Source organism: Mustela nivalis (assembly GCF_964662115.1).
Source record: "Mustela nivalis genome assembly, chromosome: 3".
Lineage (NCBI taxonomy): Eukaryota > Metazoa > Chordata > Mammalia > Carnivora > Mustelidae > Mustela > Mustela nivalis.
In genome coordinates, this window is record NC_139022.1 from 121,812,235 (window position 1) to 121,837,002 (window position 24,768).

Below are 24,768 nucleotides of genomic sequence, written 5' to 3' on the forward strand. Positions count from 1 at the left end.
TTGTAGGATTCTCAGTAAGTTAAGTCAAGAAATCAACAAGAATGAAGAGAGAAGGAGCATCTTCACACGCAAGTGAGTGGGGGAGCCAAGATTCCAGTAATGCTGTAAGGAAACCCAAAGAATTTTCAAACCCAAGTGGAACCTTCAATGGGGAGCACAGGATAGTTTCACCCCAATTTTTAACCGGCAGCCCTCCTCTGGCCCCAGGGTCTTGAAGCTGGTGCCAAGGAGGAGAGAGGGAGTTCCTTTTCTCTGCCCTCCATCCTATTCATGGGTCTGTGGGTTCAGGGGAACTTCCCTTAGAGAGTCAGGCAATCATGAGCCCCCAGTTATGCCACCAATGTGACTTTGATAGTTTCCAGAATTTTCGGGCAGCCTGGCCCAGGTTGCTAAACAACAAGGACACCAGTCCTCGATGGTGAGATATACCCCGCTACGGGGGTCTCCTAGTGCAGGGCAGGATGGAGGAAAGAGGGAGAGGCCCCTCAGCCAGTAGCAACATTAATACAATGCTGTTTGCCTTTGCAGACCCCAAGTCCAGCGGTTTCCTGAAGAGACAGGTAAAGGTGTCAGGGGTGGGAGTGATTGCTTTTGGCGGAGACGGGTACTTTGGTTCTTCTGTCTGCCAGTTCCTGGGGCTCCTGGGGTGTTGTGCAGGTGACCTTACTCATTTGCCTGTCAGGCACTTCTTTCCCAGAGAGAGGTTTGGCTCCAGGCTTCGAGCAGAAGAGGTGTTACTCTGCAGGGTGCCTGGTTTACGGCCCCAGCTTTGCTGGGAGCCTCTATAGACCTGAAATGAAGAACTCTGGGGGGGAACATGGGAGGACCCAGGCTTAGACTGAGCGTCTGAGCAAAGCCACTGCCCCTCCATCTGGGTCTTTAAAACTTTAACGAAACTGTAGGGATAGGTCGCCTGTGTCTGTGTATTTTAAAGCCCTCTTGGGGGACTGTTCTGTGGTGAAATGTTGGGAATCACCACTGCCTTCTGGTAGCATGAGCTGCTCAGGTGGAAATTCTAGAGCTGATACTAAACCAGCCCCCAGGTATGAGGAAGCTCGGATGAAGGCCGGGGATGGACAGTGGTGTGGGGGCACAGCAGATGGGGTGGTGCTGCTTTCCTTCTAGGGGCTCTTTTTGGCACTGACAATGGTGTTATCTTCTTCTGCAGAAAGCCATGAAGAGGACAATGGGGGCTGGTCATCCTTTGTGAGTATGGCATGGGCTCTCCTACCCTTGTAGCGCTTTGCATGGCACCTTTGTAATAAGGAACTAGCATGATGCCAAAAGGAGCAAAGTCTTCTAGCAAGATGCCAGTATTACCCTCCCTTGGGTGTCATAAAATGTGTTCTGTAAAAGCCAGATAGTAAATATTTCCAGCTTTGCCATCCACACGGCCTCCAGTTCATCTGCTCACCTCTGCTCCTATAGCACAAATGTAGCCATAAATGATAGCTGAACAATTGTGCTTGGCCGTGTGCCAATAAACCTTTATTTACAAAAACAGATGGTGGGCCGGATTTGGCCCATGGGCTAGAGTTTCAGATCGTCTCATTATTCACTATTATCACCCCCATAGCAGGACCTTTCCAAACTCCCTCCTCTAGATGGGATACACTAAAGTAGCTTAAAATAGCTTTTTTCATAGACTTAAGTCCTCACTGGTGACACAGAAGCAGAGAGATTTCAGAATCAACTATTAGCCCTGAAAAGACCTCAGGGAAAGCCCAGTCCAATTGGGTTTTATGTTGGAGGGGTCACAATGACTACTTTGAGAATCTGATGAACTCTGGGTATCCTCTCCCCAGAAGATTGCTTCCATGGTCATTATGTTGGACTCTGGCTAAGAAACTCGATTATGGCTGGGAGCCCAGTGTGTTCATTTTACAGATGAAGCAGCTGAGCCCAGTGGAGAATGGGACTTACACAGAGACACACAGCTAGTTAGAGGCCAGCCTGGGGCCCAGGTGGCCCGATCCTCAGCCTAGTGGTCTTTCTGGTAAGCAATTGCCTCAGTGCCTTAAGGAAGCTGGTAAAACATGCCTTGTCCTATTGGGATTCTGACAAAAGGAAGCATTACGTTCAAAAATGCTCACCAAGTCTCTACTTTCTCTAAGAAGACAAAGGAATTGGCAAGATTTATTTTGGTATCTTTGCCACTGCAAAGGGCCATGTGGTCCCTTCTTGCAGGAGCCCAGCCTGAGGCTAATGTCCTTCACGGTCTCCAGGGACACGGCTTTCCATTAGCCACTGCTTCTAGCACTCATGGGTTCTGGTGCATGCTCAGCCCTGCACAAAGCGCTAGGTGGGCAGGGATAGAGACAAGCCCCCCAACCCTCTGAGCCTTTTATAGTATGGATAACACTTACACACAGCAGAACATGACTAAGAGCAAATACATGCATGCAAACTTAGGAGTCAAATCACTGGGGAAATGCACTGTTTGAGAAGTGGAGAGGAAAAGTCTCTTATTGAGAAAGGCTTCCAGGGTAAAAGGCTGATAGAAAGTGGAACAATGGGGCTTGGGTATGTAGGCTGAGACAATCTAGGGATTCCTTTGTCAGTCAAGGGCAGTCACTGGGGCCACTAGGGAGAGAAGTGGAGACTACTATTCCCAAGGCCTCTGATTCAGGGGTTCCATCCCCTGCTCTCAAGTTATAGGAACACAGAAGACAGGATGAAGTCTTTTTTTTTTTTTTTTAATAAGACTATCATTCTTCTTCTTCTTTTTTTTTTTCCAAAGATTTCACTTATTTATTTGATAGCGAGAGAGAGAGAGAGATCACAAGTAGGCAGAGCAGCAGGCAAAGGGAGAGGGAGAAGCTGGCTCCCCACTGAGCAGAGAGCCTGATGTGGGACTCGATTCCAGGACCCTGGGTTCATGACCTGAGCTGAAGTCAGAACCTTAACTGACTGAGTCACTCAGTCACCCATGAAGTCTTTCTCAGAGTTCAGGAAGACACTCAACCTTACTTTGCCTTCTGATATTTTAAAAAATATACCTCAAATCAAACATGAACACAGGAATCTTTCAACTGAACAATTTGGATGGTCTTTCTTAAGTCACCTAGCCAAGCTGTGAGGATTTCTAGGCTACTGGAAATCACCTTTCCTCTTCAAAATACAACCTCCCACAGCTTCTTTCCACACTGCCCTTGACTTTAGAGAACTGCCCTGGGCTCCCCTATTACCCACTGAACTTTGGTACAAGAGTTCTCAAGTGCTCATCCCCTGCTGCGGCTGATGGTGCCACTCTGCTTGGGAAACCATTACTACGACTGTCCACTTTCACGAGCAGCCTCAAAGGCATTTGCTCAGTCCCCAGGGCTCGCTTTCCCTGAGACCTACAAAGGAGCACGCACAAAACACAACACAACGTTTAAAATTTAGAAAGAGAGTCTCTTCTCAAAAAAGCAGCTTTAAACTCAGTGTCAGACGTCGTGAATAATAAGCTGCTGTTTCTCCGCACTTCGTTCTTCGCAAAAAGAATTGCACAGCCTTGACTCTCCCCTCTCAGACACAATTTAATCTGCCTTCTAATGAGCAGGCTTTGGTTATCTGGTTTCCCCATTAGCATGGCCTTCCACACTCACTGGGTTGTAATGAGAAGAAGGTTTTGAGCACAGGCACGCCAAGAAGAGAACAATTAACTAGCAGGATCGCAAATGCTTCAGGCGTTTAGCCTCCCTCTTGGCAATGCCCGGAATAAGAAACATGTTTCCTCGACACAGAGCTGGCTCTCCCACCCTCTGTTCCCGTGCCCTCCTCATCTCTTCCACTATTCTCTCTTGTGCCTAAAAAGTGTAGTGGAACATGCACTGGCCTCGTGGCCTAAAGGCCTTGATGGAGGTTCCAAGTCCACGACTCCCGGGCCCTGAGATCTTGCACTCCCCAACCTCAGTGTCCTCATCTGTGAAATGGGAGTGACTGTCTGACTGCTTCCGCCTCCCACGCCAGGACCGTCACGAGGCTTGGCAGAGAGAGAGTCCCTGAGGGCAGGCACCTGGGTGCCACCGGGCCTCCACAAACCAGTCTGTCCCTGTCACTGTGTTGGCAGGAAGAAGATGACTATGAGAGCCCCACGGACGATCAGAACGAGGATGACAACGACGACTACGAGTCCCCCAACGAGGAGGAAGAGGCGCCCGTGGAAGATGACGCCGATTATGAGCCGCCGCCCTCCAACGACGAGGAGGCCCTGCAGAACTCTATCCTGCCTGCCAAGCCTTTCCCCAACTCCAACTCCACCTACATCGGTAAGGCCCTGGCTGCCCTCGCCCGCCGAGCCGACCCACAGGAGGCCCGCACCCACGTGGTGCAAAGGGGTCCGTGGATGCCGGCTCAGCCGCCTCCTAGCTCTGTGGCTTTGGGCAGGTGACTCCCCCTCTCTCGGCCTCAGTTTCCTCATCTGTGAAATAGGATAATAAAAACGTAGCCCACAGAGGTTTGCTGGGAGGATGGGAACTGTTGCCGACAAATCACGGCCTGTGGTTGCTGATACCGATGCTAAGCTGCCATTTCGGGGTATTTTCCAGCAATAACTCACTTTGTGCAGGAATTAGGGACTCCAGAGTAGCTTCCTATTCCCGTCTTTTGGCCAACTTGTAGTTCCATGGCATTTCCACCCACAAACGACTATGGCTACCGCCAACGTAACAGTGCGAAGGGGCTTTGACCATCACTTGAGAAAATGGAAACAGTATTTAAGCTTTTTATGGTCAGTCTTTTCCTACCAGGCTGTTTTTCCCTTCTTCATTTATCCATTCAGCAACGATGACTGGTCTCCTCTCGTGAGCCAGGCAGCATCCTAAATGGTGAAATAGGCCTTGCCTCGTGGGTCTTACAGGCGAGGACTACTAGGCAGAAAGGGGGCTTCTGCACACTTGCCCAGCAGAGTGTCACAGAGTCAGCTAGAAAGTTGATGATCTAGACTCTGAACCAGCCCTCCCCCTTAAGGGAGGAGACAACAAAAAGAGGAAGTGGGAAGGAGAGGTCAGCCCAGAGCATTTGTGAGGGGAAAGAAGGGGACCCATGACCTGAGCCATGAAGGCCTAGTTAACCTAGGCCTGTGTGTGTGTGTGTGTGTGTGTGTGTGTGTGTGAGAGAGAGAGAGAGAGAGAGTCTGTGAGACCCAGGCTGGCCTCGGTGCTGGTGAGGGTCCGTGGGATAGGATGCCCCCTCCCCCCAGCACAATGATGCTTAGAACCCGGCAGGGGGTCTGCCTGTCCTGGACAACACACCCTGCTTTGGTTGGCATTTCTGCTTTCATTTCACTACCCTACTGCTCTTGTCCTTCCGCAGACCGGCCCCCCTCCAGCAAAGCCCCGCAGCAGCCGCCCGTGCCCCCGCAGAGACCAATGGCTGGGCTCCCTCCTCCGCCCGCAGGCCGGAGTCACCCGGTAAGCCTCCTCGCTTTCTTCCTTGGTGCTATGTCCACTTTGATCCCTCCTTTGCCAGAGAGAAGACTCTACGTATCTTTATCCAATGCTGACTAGTAGGAAAAGATTGTATATAGGCTGGGAACCTGCAAGCCCAGGCACTTGCAGTGGTGGTGGGGGGGTGGGGCTTGGGGGTGATATGCTAGTGATTTTTACTTAGGTCGTAGGGCCTATCACCGGCATTTTCTTTTTACCCAAAGCAATGTAAACAACTCCAATAATGAGGTATTGCTATTATTTCCCAGCTTTGAAGTTAATAAAAACTGTGAAATAAACTCAAGGGACCAAGGTTAGTAAGTCGCCCCCATCCCTGTCTCGTGGGTCCCTAGCACCTTCTCTAACCTGCAAGACGTGCGCCACCTGCCGGGCAGAAGCGGAAATTCCGCGAGCCGTGGCTTGAGCCCCGGAAGCTTACAATGCAGGGAACCCAGAGGGAGAGAGACAGGCAGCAAACTGCCTCTCCCTCTTTCTTCAAGCTTACAGCTTCAGGTCCTGTGAGTCCAGTTAAGTACCCAGAGAGACCCCGAGAAATTCAGGCTAATATGTTAATAGTTGGAAATGTGTTTTCTTCGTAAGGGATCCGAGCACTTTAACAGCGGTGGCAATTACCAAAATGTCAGGGCTGGAAGGAATGTTGTTTTCCCCAAATCTCAAAATGCAGACCACACCACAGTTAGGACGTTTCATCTAAGCATATAAGGCTTTCTCCTGCTTGTCCAGTTTTCTTGCAAAGGGGCTCAGGGAGCCGAATTGATCTACAAAGCATTTTGCTTTGAAAACTGAAGGCCTCCACCTCCATTACTGGGATGCAGAATTCACTCATTTGGTCAACAGATCGCTATTTGCCACTACTGTGTGCCAAACAGTGTTCTAGCTGCTGGGACTAGAGCACGGACAAGACAAATAAGGTCCCTGCTTTTATAACACTTCCATTTTGGTCAGGGGAAGACAGATACTAAACAAGTAAGTAGATGTATGCAAAAGACAATTTGAGCAGTTATGTGTGGTTAGCGAGACAGAAGACCCAGTAACACGATAATGGGTGTAAAGGTGACACTGAGCTGAACAGAATGGTCCAGTTGTGACAGGAGCTGGGCAAGGAACATTCTAGGCAGAAGGAAACACAACCACTGAGATGAGAAGTAGGGCATGAGCTTGAGATCTTGCAGGAACTGTAAGAAGACATTTGGAGGGGGAGCCCAGTAGGCACTGGAGAGAGGAGTCTAAGAAGTTGGAACAGTGGACACATGATGAGTTTTTACTGTGTTCCTATGTGATAGAGGCCGCTTGAGGGCTTGGCAGGGGACTGACATGCTCATTTCCCTGCCATGCAGGTAATACCCTGGATGGAAGGGTGTGGGATGGGGGAACTCAGGTAAGAGGTTATTGTCCAGGAGAGAAATGACAGGAAAGTGAACAGAGTCAGACAGATTTGGGGCAGTAAAGTCATAGGACTTGTGGATGTATCCTAATGAGATGCTGCTTAACATGGATCTTTTTAAAACAGCCACTCCCTCCACCCCAACCAAACCATGAAGAGCCTAGCAGAAGTAGAAACCATAAGACAGCAAAACGTAAGTATGGGGACTGCCCTCCCTTCCCCACCAGCACACCTGTCCCCTCAGCCCCAGCCAATGCTTTATTCTTGAAATTGACTTCAGTCTTTTTCCCTTCTAGTTCCTGCTCCTTCCATAGACAGAAGCACGAAACCTCCTCTCGATCGTTCATTAGCCCCATTTGACAGAGAGCCCTTCACACTAGGTTGGTATCTATTTGATGCATAGTGACAACGGAAAATATTTATAGAGTGCTTACGGCATGAATTTCGCATGCACCACCACAATTATAATGGTACCAGGATGTAGGACTATGGGCATCATCCTCATTTCAGAGACGAGGCAACTGAGGCCCAAAGAGATAACTTTCCCAGTTGACTCAGCTACCCAGTGATGGGGGTAGAGACTCAACCTGAGATCAGATGGACTGCAGAACTCCAACTGTCAGCCCTGTGCTGGGGCTGCCTCTTCATGGGGGCCGGGTATACCCACGTCTCATCGTCCTCCGGGAGGCTGGGCAGAGACAGGAGGTCTGGGAGAGCTGTTGTCAGCTGCCGCGGCTGCTACTAAGCGGCTTACTGACCGCAGGGACCATATGTGTTCAGAGTTGTCTCCTTATTTGTAAGGCAGCAGTTCTGTAGGGAGAAGATGCCTGATAAAACTCCAAGGTGCTATTCAAATGTCAGGGTTGTTTATTGTTGTCATGTGCAGTTGATCGAACTGTGGGTATCCTATAGTCCCTTCCCCCCAGAATCAGCCCAGAGTGTTCTTAGAGTATGGCCACCTGTCTATAAAGCTATTTCAAATTCAATTCTAAAAGTTAGCAACTGTTTGTTGAGCACCCCTCTGGGGGTGAGTACTTTACCTACCAAAAATAATTTACCTACATTATCCTCAAAACGATCCAATGAAGGGAGTGAAGTATTCTTCCCGTTTTGCAGACAATGAAACTGAAGTTGACAGAAGTTGAAGAACTCTCCCACATTTGCATAACTCACTGTTGGATTTGAACCCAGGTCTTTCTGACTTCAAAGTGGGTGCTCTTTTTCCAGTGACATCGTATTACAGTCGGAGACCCTGGATCTTCCTTGCTCTGGGGTAGAGAGCTCTGGGGAGGGGGCTAGGAGTCTTGTAGGAGAAGGGGCCCCAAATCCCGGCCACACCCAGCCTTCTTGACTAGCACTCTGAGCAAGGCAGTAGTCGCGGGTGGCCTCAGGTTCCTCTCTGTGTGCAAATGAACCTCAGTTCTTTTGCTTGCTGCGGTTTCCCCAACTGGACCACAGCTCTGCTGACTCAGGCAAAGCTCTGTCAGCTGTTTTTGAATTCAGAATAGTCTGCTGCAGAGGACTGTTCAAATTATGTGACAATGGAGACAGGGAGATTCAAGTTCAGATCCCAGACCTGCTTACTATCAGAAGCAGACTTCAAATCCTTCAGAGTCACCTTTTGAACAAAAGTTTCCTCTTAAAAGATTCTTTTTTTTATAAAAAATAGTTTGTGGGTTTTTTTTAAATTTTTTAAAGATTTTATTTATTTACTGAGACAGAGAGAGAGAGAGAACAGAGAGAGCAGATTTTCCACTGAGGAGGGAGCCCAATGATGCAATGCAGGGCTCCATCCCAGGACCCCGGGATCATGACCTGAGACACCCAGGCTCCCCAAAGAACTGTTTCTAAAGAGACCCTTTCTTGACAATACATACTCTTGATTGCTTCCTTGTCCATGATGTTTTGAGAGTGGCTCTTAACAGGGACTCCTAACAGACTGTGCCAAGAGAATATGCATACATCAGAAGATTTAGAAAAAAAAAAGAAAAAGAAAATCGACTTAAGCCCAAGAATATAAATCCAAATTTTCTGCGTAACCCTGTAAAGTAGGGTTTCCATCCTAAGCCAGAGTGTTATGAATAATAGACATTTCTTAGACCAACAAAACTGTCTCCTACTGGGCAGTGAGCTCTTCACAGTAGGACGGATTCTTAGGACCTGCCAGGACCTGGGCTGTACATCCTGCTGTGAAAATCCCATCATTCACCTTGGGGTATTAACTGCACAGCAGTATGGGAGAGACGAGGGCAAGAGGAAGTATCTAGCAGTTGTCAGCACCTTTGGATTGTGTGCCTGACCCTGCATATAAATTGTCACCGAATCCTTACAGCAAACCTATGCATTTTTAGGCTGTAATCCTCATTTTACAGGTAAGCAAATTGAGACTCAAAAGCCTTAAATGACTTGCTCAAGACACAGAGAATTTGCTCGAAGAGCTGGTTAAATGCAGCTAAGTGGTACTTTTTATTGTACTGGAAAAATAGGGCATATCTATGCGAAGGGACTTCAGACAGAATAAAAAATAAATTGCTTTGGGGCACCTGGGTGGCTCAGGGGGTTGGGCCTCTGCTTTTGGCTGAGGTTGTGATCTTAGGGTCCTGGGATTGAGCCGCGCATCGGGCTCTCTGGCAGGAAGCCTGCTTCCTCCTCTCTCTCTGACTGCCTCTCTGTCTACTTGTGATCTCTCTGTCAAATAAATAAATAAATAAATAAATAAATTTTAAAAATGGCTTTGACCAATTTGGCAATGCAGAGTTCTCAGGTACACCTAGCATTTCTTTAGGGAGTCTGCGTGTCGTCTATTCCAAGAAAAAAGTAAAAGCATGAAAGAAACCAAACCCAACCAAAATTAAGACAAAATGGCTTGCACCCCACCAGGAGGATCTCTCAAAATGCTCTTCCCCAAATTAAAAGTTTTTCCAGAAAGTAAGTGTAATACTTTATGTAATGTCCAATGTACCACCAGATTGGGGTAAAATTAACCCCTCCAGGGCAAATATCAGATAGAGGAAGAAACTTAGGTTATACAAAAAACTTCTTAGTTGATGAAAGAGGCACAAAATCCCAAGGAAACATTCATCCTTCTTATCATCAGTTGCATGAAATCAAAGGTTGAAAAGGAGCCCAGAATCCAGAACATTGTGTGTACACAATTCTGTGTGGCTTTGGGCTAGCCACTTAATTTCTCTGAACCTGTAAAACTAGAGGCTCTCTGCAGGCCTCTCCCAGGTCTGAAGTCTCTGATTCTCCAGTGCTCACACCCAGTCAGCCTGCTCAGGCCTGGGACTCAAGGGCTCATCAAACTAGGCTTTAATACCTTCTGCTTATCCGATCAAGTATTCAAGGACTGCCTGCTGTTTGTCCTTTACAGGAAAGAAGCCGCCATTTCCTGACAAGGTAAGTGCTTCCCTGGTTTGTTTTGGTTGTTTTTATTTTTGTTTTATTGTGGGTCTTGTCTTTATTCTTTGAAAAGTGTTGAGGACACTCACATCTCTTCCCTCCTGTCTTACAGCCCTCGGCCCCCGCCGGAAGGTAAGGTGCCCTGTTGCCTTTGTGTGAGGAAACATGGTACATGCCCCAGAGACACAGTTACGTTTCTCACCCCTCCTTTCTCTCAACTCTGCAGGCATCTCGGGGAGCATTTACCCAAGATGCAGAAGCCTCCTTTACCACCAGCCACCGAAAGGCACGACAGGGGTAGCCCCCTGCCAGGGAAGAAGCCACCTGTGCCCAGGTAACTGTCTTCTGTTGCCCGAGTTCCTCATTTAGAGCGGTCACGCCAAAAACCTGACCAGCAGTGGCCTACAAGGAACTGAAAATTGTGGGTGGTTTCGCCCCTGGGGCTTGAGGAATTTTGGCTTCTTAAGTTGGATGTCAAGTCCTGGGTCCCTTTGAAGGGGACAGTGATTTAGCAAAGAAAGGAGTGGAGAGATGCTTCCTCAGGAGGATGGGAATGGCTGCTGTCTGTGGAGCACGTCTCCTCAGCCCGTCGAACCCATGCTCGTGTTTTTCCTTTCATCTCAGTACATAGGAACAGTAACTGGCACGTCATTTTTCAAGACAAGTAGCAGAGAGGACATAATTGGGAGAGGTTTTTAGGTCACTGTAAGCATCTTCCTCAATGTTCAGTCACATTTTATAATGGGAGAATACTGAAGACTGCTCTAATTTTTTTATATTTACTGTGAAGTCTTTTGGGTTCTGTGTACCAAAAGCGTACATGTATTGGGAGTCAGGCTCCATTGTACTCCTTACTCACTAAGAACATAACCAAGGCTCCTGTTTTTTCTCATCAGTGTAATCAGGCTTCATAGCTCTGGCTTTTGGATTAAATGAGGGCCACGGCTAGAAGGCACAGGAAAAAAACCCTCAGTAATCAAGTTAATATTTGAATGGATTTTTTTTAATGGAATCTTCTTAAAAACCAAAATGAATGTAAAAAATACATAATGAACAAAATATCCATATCTTAAATAAACACATGATGGGAGGGCGGCAGGTGAAGCATCTGACAGATATCCCCCTGCCCAAGGAGAGCCTGACGTGGGCCCACACACACAGCTGTCTGCCAGAGCTCAAAGGCAGCTGTCACCAAATCTGTCTGACTAGCCTGTGCAGCTGGGAAAAGTCCCAGAGCAGTAGCATTTTCCAGCTTCTTTCCCTTCACCCGAAGGGTGAGCCCCAAGATGGCGGTTTTAAGACATCAGCAAAGGAGAATATTACCTAAAATGTTTTCATTTGCTTGGAGAAACATCTACTCAGTGAAATTTAATAGCTACTAAAGAGTTAGTTTGCTGACTAAACCTTTTTTATATATATGTAATTATTTGCTGCAGTAGCTCAAAGAATAGGGCTTGCCTAGCTCAGCTCGTAATGGTGACAGAACACTGAGTCACCAAACCTTCCCTCCACTCCTGCTCCCTGGCTTTTCTGCTGGGGTGTTTTTTTGTTTGTTTGTTTTTTTCCTCCCCCATTTTGACACAGCTCAGTGGGTTTGATTTCTCATTATTAGAGTAAGTGAAGCTATCTGCTTTCTGAGGCTGGCTCGTTGGAACTCTTCATGTTCAGGTCTTTTTCTTTGCCCTAATTCATTTCAGGCATGGATGGGGACAAGACAGAAGAGAGAACGTAAGTACAAAATGCCATCTGGTAAATGCTTGGCACAGGGAAATTTAGTGCAGGCTCTGTGGAGCTTGGGGCCATGCCTTTCTCAGACTTCACTGAAGACCAGCGTACAGACCAAGGAAGGCACACAGTAGGCTTCTAAATACTGGAGCCTGTTGGGGCCTCCATCTTTTCTCCTGTCCACAGTGAGGCATTGCTTAGCTCTGGTCCCTCTGAGAGCTCCCAGGGTGGCTGGGTGAGTCCCAGCCCCATCACCAGGTGATAATTCACAGGGTAAAGTAACCATAACTGGAGGGAAGGATAAAAGGAGGGACGGATGCCCAAGAGTCTAGGCCTCGCAGCAAAGTTTACAAGGCCTCTGTTTTTCCTTTTAATAACTTCATGACCTGAATAAGAGGGGGAATAGCAGTTATTGAATGCCTACTGTGTGCATGTCGGTGAGCTAGTGGCTTTTGGATGATGACCTGTTTGCCTGGGGAACAGCAATGAAAGTTTTAGGTCAGTTTTAGCAATGAAAATCTTATGTCCCAGAATCCCCATCAGTTTCAGGCAAACTGGGACTGGGGTAGTTGGTCACCCCAGCTTTACATGTTTTGCATTTAATGACCCTATGAAGAGTCATTGTTTTTCTTTTACTAAGAGGAAATCAAAGCACAAAAGGGTAAGAGACTCATCACAAGTTGCATAGCTAGTGATTAGCCAGATAGGAATTCAGGTCTGTCTGGTTTCCTTTACACTATAAACCCTCTGAAGGTGATCACACCCCTACCCCTGTTTAAGGTCTTAGCCTACAAGTGCCTTCTGTCTTATAGCTCTGTGGTAGATGCTGTGACGGTTCAGATACAGTGCTAGGATATGAAAGACAGGCAGACCCACACCCAACATTGTAAACAGCAAATGATCATGAAATGAGCTCTAGAGGGGAGGCAAGATAGTAATTGATGGGGCTTGAGGGGTCAGGGTTGACTTCTTAGAGGTGAGGTTTATGATGTCATTGAATGGTGAGGAGGGCACAGAATAGAGTCATCCTAAAAGAAATCCCAGGCACATTCCTGCCTCAGGAATATACACAGAAAAGGCAGGTGGGTGACAATTCCTGTTCATCCTATGGGGACAAAAAGGATAGCATCTTGGCTGCAGAGTCACGGGGACAAAGAGGAGACAAGGTGGAAAGTAAGGGAAACATTATACTCATGAGGTTCCCAGCTTCTGGAAGGATCAATGCTCATGTCATGAGAATATGAGTGCTGTAGAAAGAAACATAATATGGTTGCTATGGGGTTGAAGAGGGATTTCATTGTGGGCATTCAGTGAGCCCATGTGCATTTATCTATGCAACACTTTGCTGGGACTCCCAGTTGGCCAACTGGGATGAACGATTCTGGCTATGACTCTTCTTATCTCAGTGGTAGGACTAATGACAACTTTCACTGAGCACGCCCCATATACCAGGCATTTGTAATATCCAACACAGTCCTTGCAACAATATTTTGAATAAGGTGATCTTTCTTCGCTAGTGTGTTGGCAGTTTTGGCCTGCTGGTCAATGGCAAAATCATTTGCCTCTTGGAACGTCATTTCTCACCTAAGGAGTACAGCAAATAGCTCCTCCTTTGCCTATTTCACAGGTTGCCTGGAGATAGATGCTGAGCAATGTAGACACCTTGTAAACCACATGGTCCATAAGGAAGGTGGAGTTGCTTTTAAGGGGCATGCTTTTAAGGGAGCTGAGCCTTGGGCCAGACAAATTAGGGGCTCAATCCATTTCTGTAACCCTTGGCAAGTTAGGACTCCTTCCTGAGCACCACGTTTCCATTTGTAAAATGAGGATGTTAAATTTTTAAAGGGTTGCTAGGAGAATGGGATGAGACATTGTGTATAAATCTTTGGGGGCACATAGTAGATATTGCCACTATTATTGTGTCTTTTGGTCCTTTTGGGCACCTTAGAATCTTTTCTGAGAGTCTCAGATTGGAGTGTCCTTAAATGATTGTTTGTATTAAGAAATTGTGAACCTCTTAACAAGCTCTACTGTTCTCCACATTTGTATTTATTATGGAGACACACAACTGTTAAAGAGAGACATTTCTTTGATTAAGAAATGCAATTCTTTCAGGAATTATGTTTTGATGATAGACTAATACCTTTTTTCCTTTTCTTTCCCTTACCAGGATGAAGATGATGGTATGTTCAGAAAAAGCTTTCTTACAACTTATAACTCATTCCTTCATTTTTCTGCTCGGGCTTTCACATAGAATTATTTAGTACAGAAACCCATGGGGTGCCTGGGTGGCTTAGTTTGTTGAGCATCTGCCTTCTGCTCAGTCATGATCGTGGAGTCCTGGGATCAAGCCCAGAGCTTCTCCCTCTGTCCCTGCTCTTGCTCTCCCTCTATCTCAAATAAATAAATAAAATCTTTAAAAAAAAGAATTAATTATATTTGTTAAATCAGTATTAAGTAGAAATATATCAGTTCATATACTGCATTATTTATCTGGGTTACCAAAGAGAACTGTTATGTTCATAAGTAATGGTGTAAATAATAGTACAGCAAAATTAAAAATTGAATACATGGTTTGATAGAAAAATTTCTAGTATTTATGCCTTCTAATACAGGAAAGGATCACTAACTGTAGATAAATGAGACAGCATAAAATTTGGCTTACGTAAAACAAAACTTGTGAATCATTTCTGAAATTCATATGGTTTCCAACTGACAATTTTCTGCCAAGAAAGCATTTCAAAAATAAAAAGATAAGATAAATGTATATTATAGAGAATGATATGGAATGGCCATGCTAAGGTGGCAAACCATCGAAAAAAACCCTGGGGGTAGGGTTCCAGCCTACCACTTCATAATTACATTTTATCTTTTGACCAGCTGTTTTTAACTTATGGGGGAGCAGTTCTGGAAGGTTCCTGTGACACTTGGATCCTGACAATCTGCTTTATTTTTCTTTTCCCCACACAGTGCATCAAAGACCTTTACCTCAGCCCACAATGCCTTCCATGAGCTCCAATACTTTCCCTTCCAGATCCACCAAGCCGTCACCCAAGCACGCCCTCTCATCACCTCACATGCCTGGAGCTTTCTCTGAAAGGTCTGTGGTAACGTTGTCTTTCAGTGTTAACTTAACATCACACCAAGGTCCATTGATAAGAACTCATGTTGGGTGGTTTGGGGAAGAAAGAAATGAGCCAGTGGTAGCCAGGTCAGAACATTTTGGGTCTTCAGAAACAAAACCAGGCTGGGCACAAACAACAACACGTGTTAGTATGCTGCTGCTCTTGGAGTCCCTGTGCTTGGGATTGGAGGAGTACAGAATTGACTGGCCCATGGTACCCCTGGAGCAGTAATGGAGAATGCCTTCACTTTGTGAATTACACTCAAGAAACTCAATTAATTTAAGTACTTGGAGTTCATCCAGATCGAGGATGGGAGGACCTAGCAGATGCTGCAAATACACTGCCTAGGCTCTGTCCCTAGTAGGCCGGCTTTCTCAACAGCAACAGCGTTTCTCAGGGCCCACACATTTCTTCCTAAATAAGCCCGGGTGCTTTCCCTCTTGGCCTCAGAGCCCCCAGGCCTTTATGTTCATTCTCTACTATGCAAAGGAAGATGCCCAGCCCCCACCTTTGTATGGGAGAAAACCACCAGCACGACCTTGCTACTCCTGCTAGATATCTAGGAGTCTCGAATTTTTTTCATTGTCCCTGTGTGCCTCTTGCTTTGATTTTCTGCTGTTTCTTCTCACTCTTCTCTCTGTTTTACTTCTGCCGTTTTCTCATTCTTCTCCATCCCTCCCTGGGCCCCAATGCTGTCCCTTCTCGGTGCTGAAGACCATTCAGTGCCATTGCGGAGCAGAGCAGAGCAGAACAGAGTTGTGACAAAGTTTCAGAATGTAAGTGAGGTTCAGTGGGGTGAGGTCTGGAGCCGATGACCAAGAAGGAATTCTTGAGACATCTTTGGTGCAGAATGATGGTTTATTAAAGCATGGGGACAGGACCCATGGACAGAAAGAGCTGCTGTGGGGGGAGAATGTGAGGAATGGTCCATTATATATTTGTAAGTTGGGAGGGGGTTAGGGATGGTGTAAGTCTCTAAGGAATTTTGGAAGCAAGGTTTCAGGACCTTGAGGGGCTAGCTATTGTTGGGGAAAACATTATTACTGGTAATAAAACCTTTGTGTGAGACCCTTTAGATGTGTATCAGTGGGCCATATGTTTGGGAATGATTATCAACACATATCTTGGAGGGTTTAGAGATGAAGTTTCCAAAGGGATTGTTAAAGTAGACTTACAAGATCCTGGTTGGGGGTAGGGGTCGGTCAGGCTAGGATTGCCCTTTGTCCTTAACAAAGCCTTGCGGTGGGGGTAATTTCCTAGAGGAATGTCATTCTGCCTGTTTCAAGGGCTTGTCAGTGGGTAAGGAAATTTAATAATTTTTCTTCTGCCTCTGTTTCCCACATCAGTTGGGCTAGTGGGTGGGGGAATGGCTGCTCAGCATGGAGCAAGCAACGCCTCCTCCCACCCGCATCCTTGAAGATACTGTTTTTGTCTGTCCGGGCCACCTGGCCCTCTCTGGGTTTTTCATCCAGCCACCTCCCACTCTGTGGACCATCAGGCTCCAGGATTCACAGTTCCCAAACGACATGCCCCTTCACATGTGCTCCTAACCGAAAGAAATGTCCTCTCCCCAGAGGACGTCTGCTATTCCCCAAACAAAAAGGCCTTAAATTGCAGCCAACTCTTAAAAATAATCTTCCAATGCCTTTTATAAATTTTTATTGTTTTGGCTATCAGAGTCTATTAGCATTGGGGCTGACTAGCATCCCACTGACTAGCACCCCACTGACCTTGGGCAGGAGTGGAATGGGCTCTGTCAGCCCCTCCTCTTTGCTCAGCTGCCAAGGCTTCAGGGAGGGGTGGTAGTAGTCACAAACGAAGCAGCATTCAGTGGGTTTCCCTAACCCAGCTTCCCCATCAGCCTCTTCAGCCCAACCCAGCGTAAATCTGTTCTTTTTCTGTCTCCGCAGTAATAGTGGTTTCCCGCAGAGTGCCTCCCTGCCACCATACTTCTCTCAAGGTTTGTACTCTGGGCTCTAATGACCACTCCAGGCAATATGTCTCCATGACTGGATTCTTAACCATCCCGAAGCCTTTTGGCAAAGATCTGGTTATTTCCTAAAAGCAAAAAGATATGTTTTCTCATTCAATTATTTAATGCAGTTTCTGCCATGTGCCAGGGCTGTTGGAATGCTAGGATGCTACTACATAAAACACACACACACACACACACACACACACACACACACACACCCTGCCTCAGAAAGGTGGCCTTGGCCTTAATCTCCGCACAGAGAGCTCTTCCTCCCTGCTATTTGTATTTGGAGCTCAGGATAGTGCCTGGCGTTCTCTGTAGTGTTAGGTTTCTATAATGAATCTATCCTTGAGTTGTGAGTTGAGGAACATGTTTAAAATACAAATTAGGAGAACCCAGCCCCCCCAGGATTCTGATTCAGTAAGTTTGGATGAGGACCTGCATTTTTAATTCCTTTTCTGGGTGTCCATGACAAGTATTTGCTGAGAGTGTTCTCAAACTTTATTATAAATACAGAATGTGTTAAAATTCTAATTCAGTGGGTCTGGGGTAGGATGTGAGAGTCTGCATTTCTAGCAAGTCCTCATGTGATGCTGTTGACTAACCTAACTATGTAGTTAGGTTTCTTTTATTCAATAAACAGTATGAAGTATCTGCCATGTTGGACTGCAAAGGTAGGGATAGGGAAAATCTGTTTAGGCCTTAGGAACCTTAAGAAGGCATCTGAGCAGGTCAGGGCAGTCTGTTCTGCTTATCACCAGGGAACACCATGGTGAAGAACCCTGCTAGGTTGGCCCAGGAGACCTCAGTCCTTCCCTGGTAATTCTCCTGGCTATGTGGCTTGGGGCAGCAGTTGGCCCCTTGGGGCATATTGTTGAGGGAGGAACAACCCAGCAATGGAAACCTCCTGGAGTGCTTGTTAAATGCAGATTGGGTGATTCAAACCCCTCTCCCCCAGTGATTCTTACTTATGCAGAATAATGTTTGGGAATCACAGGTTCAAGTCCTGACCCAGCCACTAAGAGCACATGATCTGTTCAGGCTCTAGGAGCCTCTGTTCCCTCATTCTCCAAAGAAGATAATACACATCTTGCGGTGTTGCTGTGAGGATTAAAGGTAGGGTACAGGGGTGCCTCACTTAAGGCCTGGGCAGAGTAGTGCTGAATAAATATGTGTTGAACAATGAATGAATGACACATGAATAATTCAGAGACCATTCAGCTCACAGAATTTTTCAGTTCTTAACAGCCGTTCTGGCATAGAGAAAACAGCCTTGGCGATTACAAATCAACGCAATCAATCCTTTGCTGAGATTGGGAAACACATTCTCAGACTCAGAAAGTTTCAGGGAACCGTAAACAAGACAATAAGACGTTAGGGAAGGTGAGGCACAAACACTGGGTAATTTATAGATAACTCACAGACTTCTTGATGGATTAGGTTGTTGAGAGGGTCTTCTGTGAGAGTTGAACACTTCTACCCCTTTAGAAAATTTTATCAGGCATAGTAGGTCACAAACCCTAGTTCTAAAAGCTAACAATATCCTCAAGGTAATTTCACCTTGTCTTGGATAACTTACATTTCTTCTTATGTAAACAAATGAGGACCTAATTCTCTTTATTACTGCATTGTCACCATATCAGTGGTTGGGAATCCATTTTGGTTGTGCTGGAGCCTATGAAAAACCGGTCTCTTGAATATTCTTTTTGAGAATCACATTTAAACAACTGCAACTTTTTCATTAATGGACTAGTTATTTTATATTATGTACCATATACATTTAAGAAATCACTCTAATTTGTGGAATTGTCCTCAAACTTTCACTGACATGGCTATAGAATGATGCCTGAACAGTCAACAACCCTTGTAGTTTTGAGCATGTGAACATTAATTTTGAAGCTATGGCTTCTAGAAATGTTAATTGCTGGGAACAACTGTAAGGACATTTAAGGGGGGGAATGTGTGATAATAGAAATGAAAAATAGCTTATAACAAGTTAACTTTCAAAATGCTATACTTTTGAAGGCCTTAACCACAGACCACCTCCTAGAGCCGAAGGAAGAAACTTTTCCTTGCCAGTTCCAAACAAACCTCGATCACTGGCTTCTGGTGAAGAAGAGGTAATTAGACATATATTTTTATTTTCTTTTTTTCCTAGCAAATAACCAGAACCTCCCATTTGATACTCCTTTGTATTTTATTATTATTTTAAATTACCCTTAATTTTTTAAAGTGAATTAAAGGGAAGGGATACAGGTGAAGAATATGTTCTTTTTTCTTAGTGTTTTTCAGACTCTTCTAATAGCACTTGTGTGTTTTGCATTTAGCAATGAGAAAAAAAAACAAACCTATTTTTCATTTGTTTTCTAGCTTATGACCTTGAACAAGTCACTTAACTGCTCATTAACCCAGATTTTTCATTAAGTATATTATACTAAACTGAGGAAATTATTATGTCTATCTTTCCTGATTAAAGCTTCCATTATATATGGAATGCTTAATCTCAAATACTTTTGCAAACAAAGTCATGATAAAGAGCGGTTCATGCAAAGTATCTTCGATTTAGCCCCATATAAGTGATTCCACATTCAAATTAAGAAAACAAATGTTTCAATGCTCATGGAATTGAGTTGGTGATTTATGAAAATGATTACTTGGAGGCTTTTCTTTTCACTTACATATGTAACTGCAAAATTTATTCAGTTTTTAAAAATTTACATTTTCAGAATTCATTAAATGAAGAGTGGTATGTTTCTTACATTACCCGACCAGAAGCAGAAGCTGCTCTTAGAAAGATAAACCAGGTACTGTGCTAAAGTTTGTTTTTAAGTAGTTATAAATATTAATGGAAGGAGAAAAGGGGAACAGGCTTTTATTGAGGACCAATTACAGGCTAGGAATTCTGCTAGGTGATATCCATGCTGTAATACCAAGAGGACCCATTAGTGACAACTTTAGACCTACCAGCATCCATAGCAATGAGTCCTGGAATCTGGGAAAAATCTAAATTAAGGCAATCATTCGGCTGGCAGAATCTGAGGAGATTTTTATTAACGATAAAGGTCTGTCTTGTCATAGGAAGCATACCTTATCAAAAGGAGATCCTTTCTTCTAAACTTCTAACATCTTACTGGTTCCATTTTCTTGCTTCTTCCAGCAACTTTTTTGCCCTTTCCCCTAGAAATTTCTAGGTTAATTTCTATGGTCTGGTGATAAAACTTAACCTTAAATCTATACATCAGAGAAAGAAAAGCAAAGATTCTTCTTCATCTCTCACATTTTGAGTCTACAAGAATAGTTCTCAATCTTAGTTACACATTTAAGTCACCTGGGGAGATTTAAAAATTCTGATTCTTGGGTTTCATCTAGAGAGATTTCTGATTTCATTGGTTGGGTGTTCTGTATGGGTTCTAGGAATTTTCAGAACTCTAAATTCTAGTCTGTGAATCACGGTCCACAGGTATATTTGTTGAATAGAAGAGGTTCTGAATGGAATTTACTCAATTGAAATAAAAAGAACATATGAAAGCCACTTTTGTAGATTGATAGCTCTTTAAAGCCATCATGATTCAACATACAAATGAGGCAGTAGTTTAAAGCTGCCTTACTAATTAATCCTATTTTGATATTAGATCTTTACAGTATAAATATTATGTAACAATAATTTATGGAGTGACATTTGAAAGTACAGGACAAATCACAACACTATTTTAATATATAGAAGAAAAAAGTGGTAAGAACAGAGGATGGTCCACATTTGTTTATGGTCAGATGTTTAATGATGAAGATGTGGTGATCATGAAGTTTTAAAATGGGTGAATTTCAGAGGCATTTGTATCTTTTCTGACTTTGGCTATGGAAAGAAAAGGTTAGTGAATTAGCACCCAGTAGTAGGAAGACAGATCTTTAGTTACAACAATAGAGTCCTTATTTTGTCTGGCTCTTTATCCACTCAACCACTTAGTATTTTCTTTTATTACAAAAAAACAGATTCCTTTTTCATCAAAAGACTTCAAAGAGATTCTTTTTGAAATTTGGAAATTTTTCTGGTACAATCTTTGCTGCTTCTTGACAACCAAGAAATCCATGACACCTGGGACTGTAACCGTTCAGGGAACTAAATGTTCACTGACTTGTCAACTGGTTAAGTTTCCAGATCTCTAGAGCTTGTCCACTGCTCCTATAGGCAATACAAGTATAGCCTTTACTGGGGCACCGGGTGGCTAAGTCAGTTAAATATCTGACTCATGATTTCGGCTCAGGTCAGGGTCCTGGGATCAAGCCCTGAGTTGGGTTTCCCACTCAGGAGAGAGTCAGCTTGAGAGTTCTTTCTGCTTCTTCCTCTGCCCCTCTCCCTACTCATGCCCTCGTGCTCTCTCTTTAAAATAAATAGTTAAAAAATAAAAAAAAAGAAGTATGGACATTTACTGCTCACATAATAACAGGAATTTATTCTTTTAGGATGGCACTTTCCTGGTTAGAGACAGCTCTAAAAAAACAATAACCAATCCATATGTCCTCATGGTATTGTACAAAGATAAAGTTTACAACATCCAGATCCGCTATCAAGAGGAAAGCCAAGTTTACTTGTTGGGAACTGGACTCCGTGGGAAAGAGGTAAGGAATTCCAGTTGGAAAACTTCTCCAAATCCTCTATGCCTTTTCAAATACCTGCCAATGTGGAACCCTACTGTGACATTCTTTGGGAGTCCATACTATATGACAATGTTAGAGTAAGATCACATTAGTGAAGCCCGTCCTTTACTGGCAGGAAATAAAATAACAGTAACTATCTGTGCCATAGAGTCTTTCTCTATGGCTTTCTCTATATCTTTAATTCCAAATAGTCTAAGATCACATGTATAACTTTTAACTTTTAAAATTAAAAAAATTAACATTTAAATTAAATATATAGTTAGATGGTGTCAAAGGATAGTCCCTTCTACCATTCACCTCTCTAACATAATTTTAACGTAAGATTGCAGTGTACTTATAAGGCTATCTTTTAAAATTGACATCTGGAAAGGGGTAAAAAATAAAATTCTTGTTGTGGTGACTATTTAAATATTTGGGTCATTTCTTACTTAAAATGGAGGTTTGGCCAATGAAGGTGGTCAAACTGCCAGAGAAATTTTCCTCTGTTTCGCCAGTGTTTACGTTAATTATTTTTTTGGATGGTAATTTAAAAAACCCTGCTTTTGCAAAGGAAGCTAGCAACTAAACTTAAGCCCCAAACATGTTCTATAAGTTCAAAGTTCCAGGAGGAGGATCCACTGAATCAAACATTTCCAGAACGAAAAACAATTAAGCCTTAGCTTCTACTTTACTCCAAGTATTTTTAATTCATGATTATGTAAACGAGTAGGAAAAAGCACATGCTTCTGATCAAATGTTTCGATCACTGGTTCAGTGTGGCTAGAGCTGCGTAGGTGCTGCAGGGGAAGAGAAGTCTGCCCTCCAGAATTTCTGTTCATCTGGTGTGGGAAAACCTAAGTACAAACCACACGTTGCGGCTGTCCTGGAAGGAGGCACCCAGCAAGGTAGTCTCAGATGAAGTGTGTGATGTTGTCTGGGGTGCCTGTGTGTAATTCTGACCCCTGTCTAGAAGGATGGATGTTTTTTTTTTCCAGTCTGGCCATCAGGGATAAGGTGATGAAGGCAATGGGTGCAAAGATTTGGCTGCAGAGCCTTTGTGAGCTTGAGGTGGCAGTGAGGACATAGCAGGGAGACCATGAAGGAATCATTTCTTCTGCAATGCTATGCATATCGGCTCCAGACACGGGGACGCTGTCTGACCTCCTGATTCCTTATACCTCCTCACACTATTAGTGACTAAGAGTGAAGTAGGGATACAGAAACCAAAACCAAAGACACAAACAGAGCAACCCTAAGGCAAAGGTATCATAATTAGACCTCTTATTTATGACCCCCATAAAGTTAAAAATATATATAAATATATATATACACATATATATAACATAAATATAAATATAGACTTTTTATCCCGAATTTGTTGGTTTGAGGAATTATTTTTTTCAAAGTGCTATAGTAGAAATCATTAAAATATTTCCCAAGTATTACACATTTTTTCTCACCATCCTCATGACTTGAAGAGGTAGGAAATTACACAGATTAAAAAAAAAAAAAAAAACTGAGGGTGAAATTCATGCTACTAATTCCAATGTTGATGTATTTCCATATTTTGAAATTTTCAGGACTTCTTGTCTGTGTCAGATATTATTGACTACTTCAGGAAAATGCCGCTTCTGCTCATTGATGGGAAAAACCGAGGCTCCCGATACCAGTGCACGTTAACGCATTCTGCCGGTTATCCCTAGCAAGGTAGCCAAACAGACGAACCTTCCTCCTGCCTCTGTTGCCAGCATGGGAAGATCAGTCAATGGTGGTGAATGGAGAAACACTTGGGACTGAATCAAACCCCTCAACATGAGCACAAGGTTTTGACCTTTCACATAAAAAAGTGTTTGAAATGAAGACTGTCAAATATCTCATAATTTATTTATTCTTCTTCAATGTTTGTAAAGTGCCTGTTCACACTTGAAGTCTAGTAGTGCACTATAATCATTCATTTAAAAATGTGTATTTTGAAATACCTATTTCAAAGTACAGAAGTTTACATAGCTACAGAAATAATTTGAGGTCAGTTTAAAAAAATGAAACAGTAATAGTTTTTGGTATCACATAAAACTTTTTTTTAAAAACCCAAACCTTTGTTAGTCAGAGGCAATCCTTAGTTTTATACATAATTTGACAATTTCTAAAATTCAGTTTCTCAGCAGCAATAATTTAAGAGACTTCAAACGATTTTGTACTTTCTTATTTGGTATTTTTCGCCGGGGGGATTTTTGTGTACTTTTTTTTAATGAAAAGATAAACGCATGAGGGGATAACTTCCTAGGATTAAAATTAATTTGTCTTTTGCTTTACTTTGGTGTTTCTAAAAACTATTGACTTTGTTTAGTCCATAATATTATATTTTTAAAGCAAATTTAAGCTACAAATACTGAAAGTAATCATTTTAAATTTAGAGATGAGGCTTTGGAATCAAATATAGCTGGATATAAGTTCATCAGATCCTGACTCCCACATCCCACCTCCTCTGCAACTCCCACAACTCCAAAAGCATTTTCAAGTGATGTGGATTTTACCAGAGTCTTCCAGCAAAGATGAAAGAGCCATGCATATACAGAGAAAAATGTGATCAGACTTTCCTATTAGATGTCTTTCTTCTCTCTCTTTTATCCCCTGACAACTCTACCATAAAGCACTTCTCACCACCATTCCTAAAAAGGCTTTATAGATCTTTTGAAGCAACACAGCTCTTTCCTTCAGCTTACATATCTCACTTAACAGATGGTAGTAGGTGTTCAGCACAACATAAACCAGGTGATGGTTGTTCTTCAAGTTCTCCCCTTTGGGGCCTTTGTTATTAATCTATGACTTTTATTTACAACAAAAATATTTTGTTTCTCTACTTAATCTGCAAGTTTTCTGAGTGGCAAAAAAATGTCTTGCATCTTATTTTCTTAAGTTAATTAATAGAACATCAGAGGGGAGCTTAGAAGTTACCTGGTTAAAACTGATAATTTGCTAAGATAACATTTGCACACATTTAACCAGTGATGATGATAACGTTTCATCATGCTTTATCCTTACAAACCAGAAGTTCTCAATTTAGGGTCCAGAGCTAGGGAGTTCTAAAGC

At 43.7% G+C, this 24,768-nt stretch overlaps 1 protein-coding gene across 1 annotated transcript in view; it reads left to right on the forward strand.

The window, feature by feature from the left end:
- Positions 1 to 23,990, forward strand: part of LCP2 (lymphocyte cytosolic protein 2) — a 43,618-nt gene extending 19,628 nt beyond the window's left edge. The window contains exons 4-21 of the mRNA XM_082726169.1: positions 7 to 72; positions 529 to 560; positions 1,169 to 1,206; positions 4,055 to 4,253; positions 5,299 to 5,396; positions 6,943 to 7,009; positions 7,113 to 7,196; positions 10,190 to 10,215; positions 10,331 to 10,350; positions 10,445 to 10,552; positions 11,916 to 11,946; positions 14,114 to 14,126; positions 14,914 to 15,043; positions 16,979 to 17,028; positions 19,069 to 19,163; positions 19,770 to 19,847; positions 21,505 to 21,660; positions 23,259 to 23,990. Of these exons, the coding sequence (XP_082582295.1) occupies positions 7 to 72; positions 529 to 560; positions 1,169 to 1,206; positions 4,055 to 4,253; positions 5,299 to 5,396; positions 6,943 to 7,009; positions 7,113 to 7,196; positions 10,190 to 10,215; positions 10,331 to 10,350; positions 10,445 to 10,552; positions 11,916 to 11,946; positions 14,114 to 14,126; positions 14,914 to 15,043; positions 16,979 to 17,028; positions 19,069 to 19,163; positions 19,770 to 19,847; positions 21,505 to 21,660; positions 23,259 to 23,381 (1,414 nt within the window). The 3' untranslated portion in view covers positions 23,382 to 23,990. The remainder of the gene's footprint in view (positions 1 to 6; positions 73 to 528; positions 561 to 1,168; positions 1,207 to 4,054; positions 4,254 to 5,298; positions 5,397 to 6,942; positions 7,010 to 7,112; positions 7,197 to 10,189; positions 10,216 to 10,330; positions 10,351 to 10,444; positions 10,553 to 11,915; positions 11,947 to 14,113; positions 14,127 to 14,913; positions 15,044 to 16,978; positions 17,029 to 19,068; positions 19,164 to 19,769; positions 19,848 to 21,504; positions 21,661 to 23,258) is intronic.
- Positions 23,991 to 24,768: the final 778 nt, after the last annotated feature.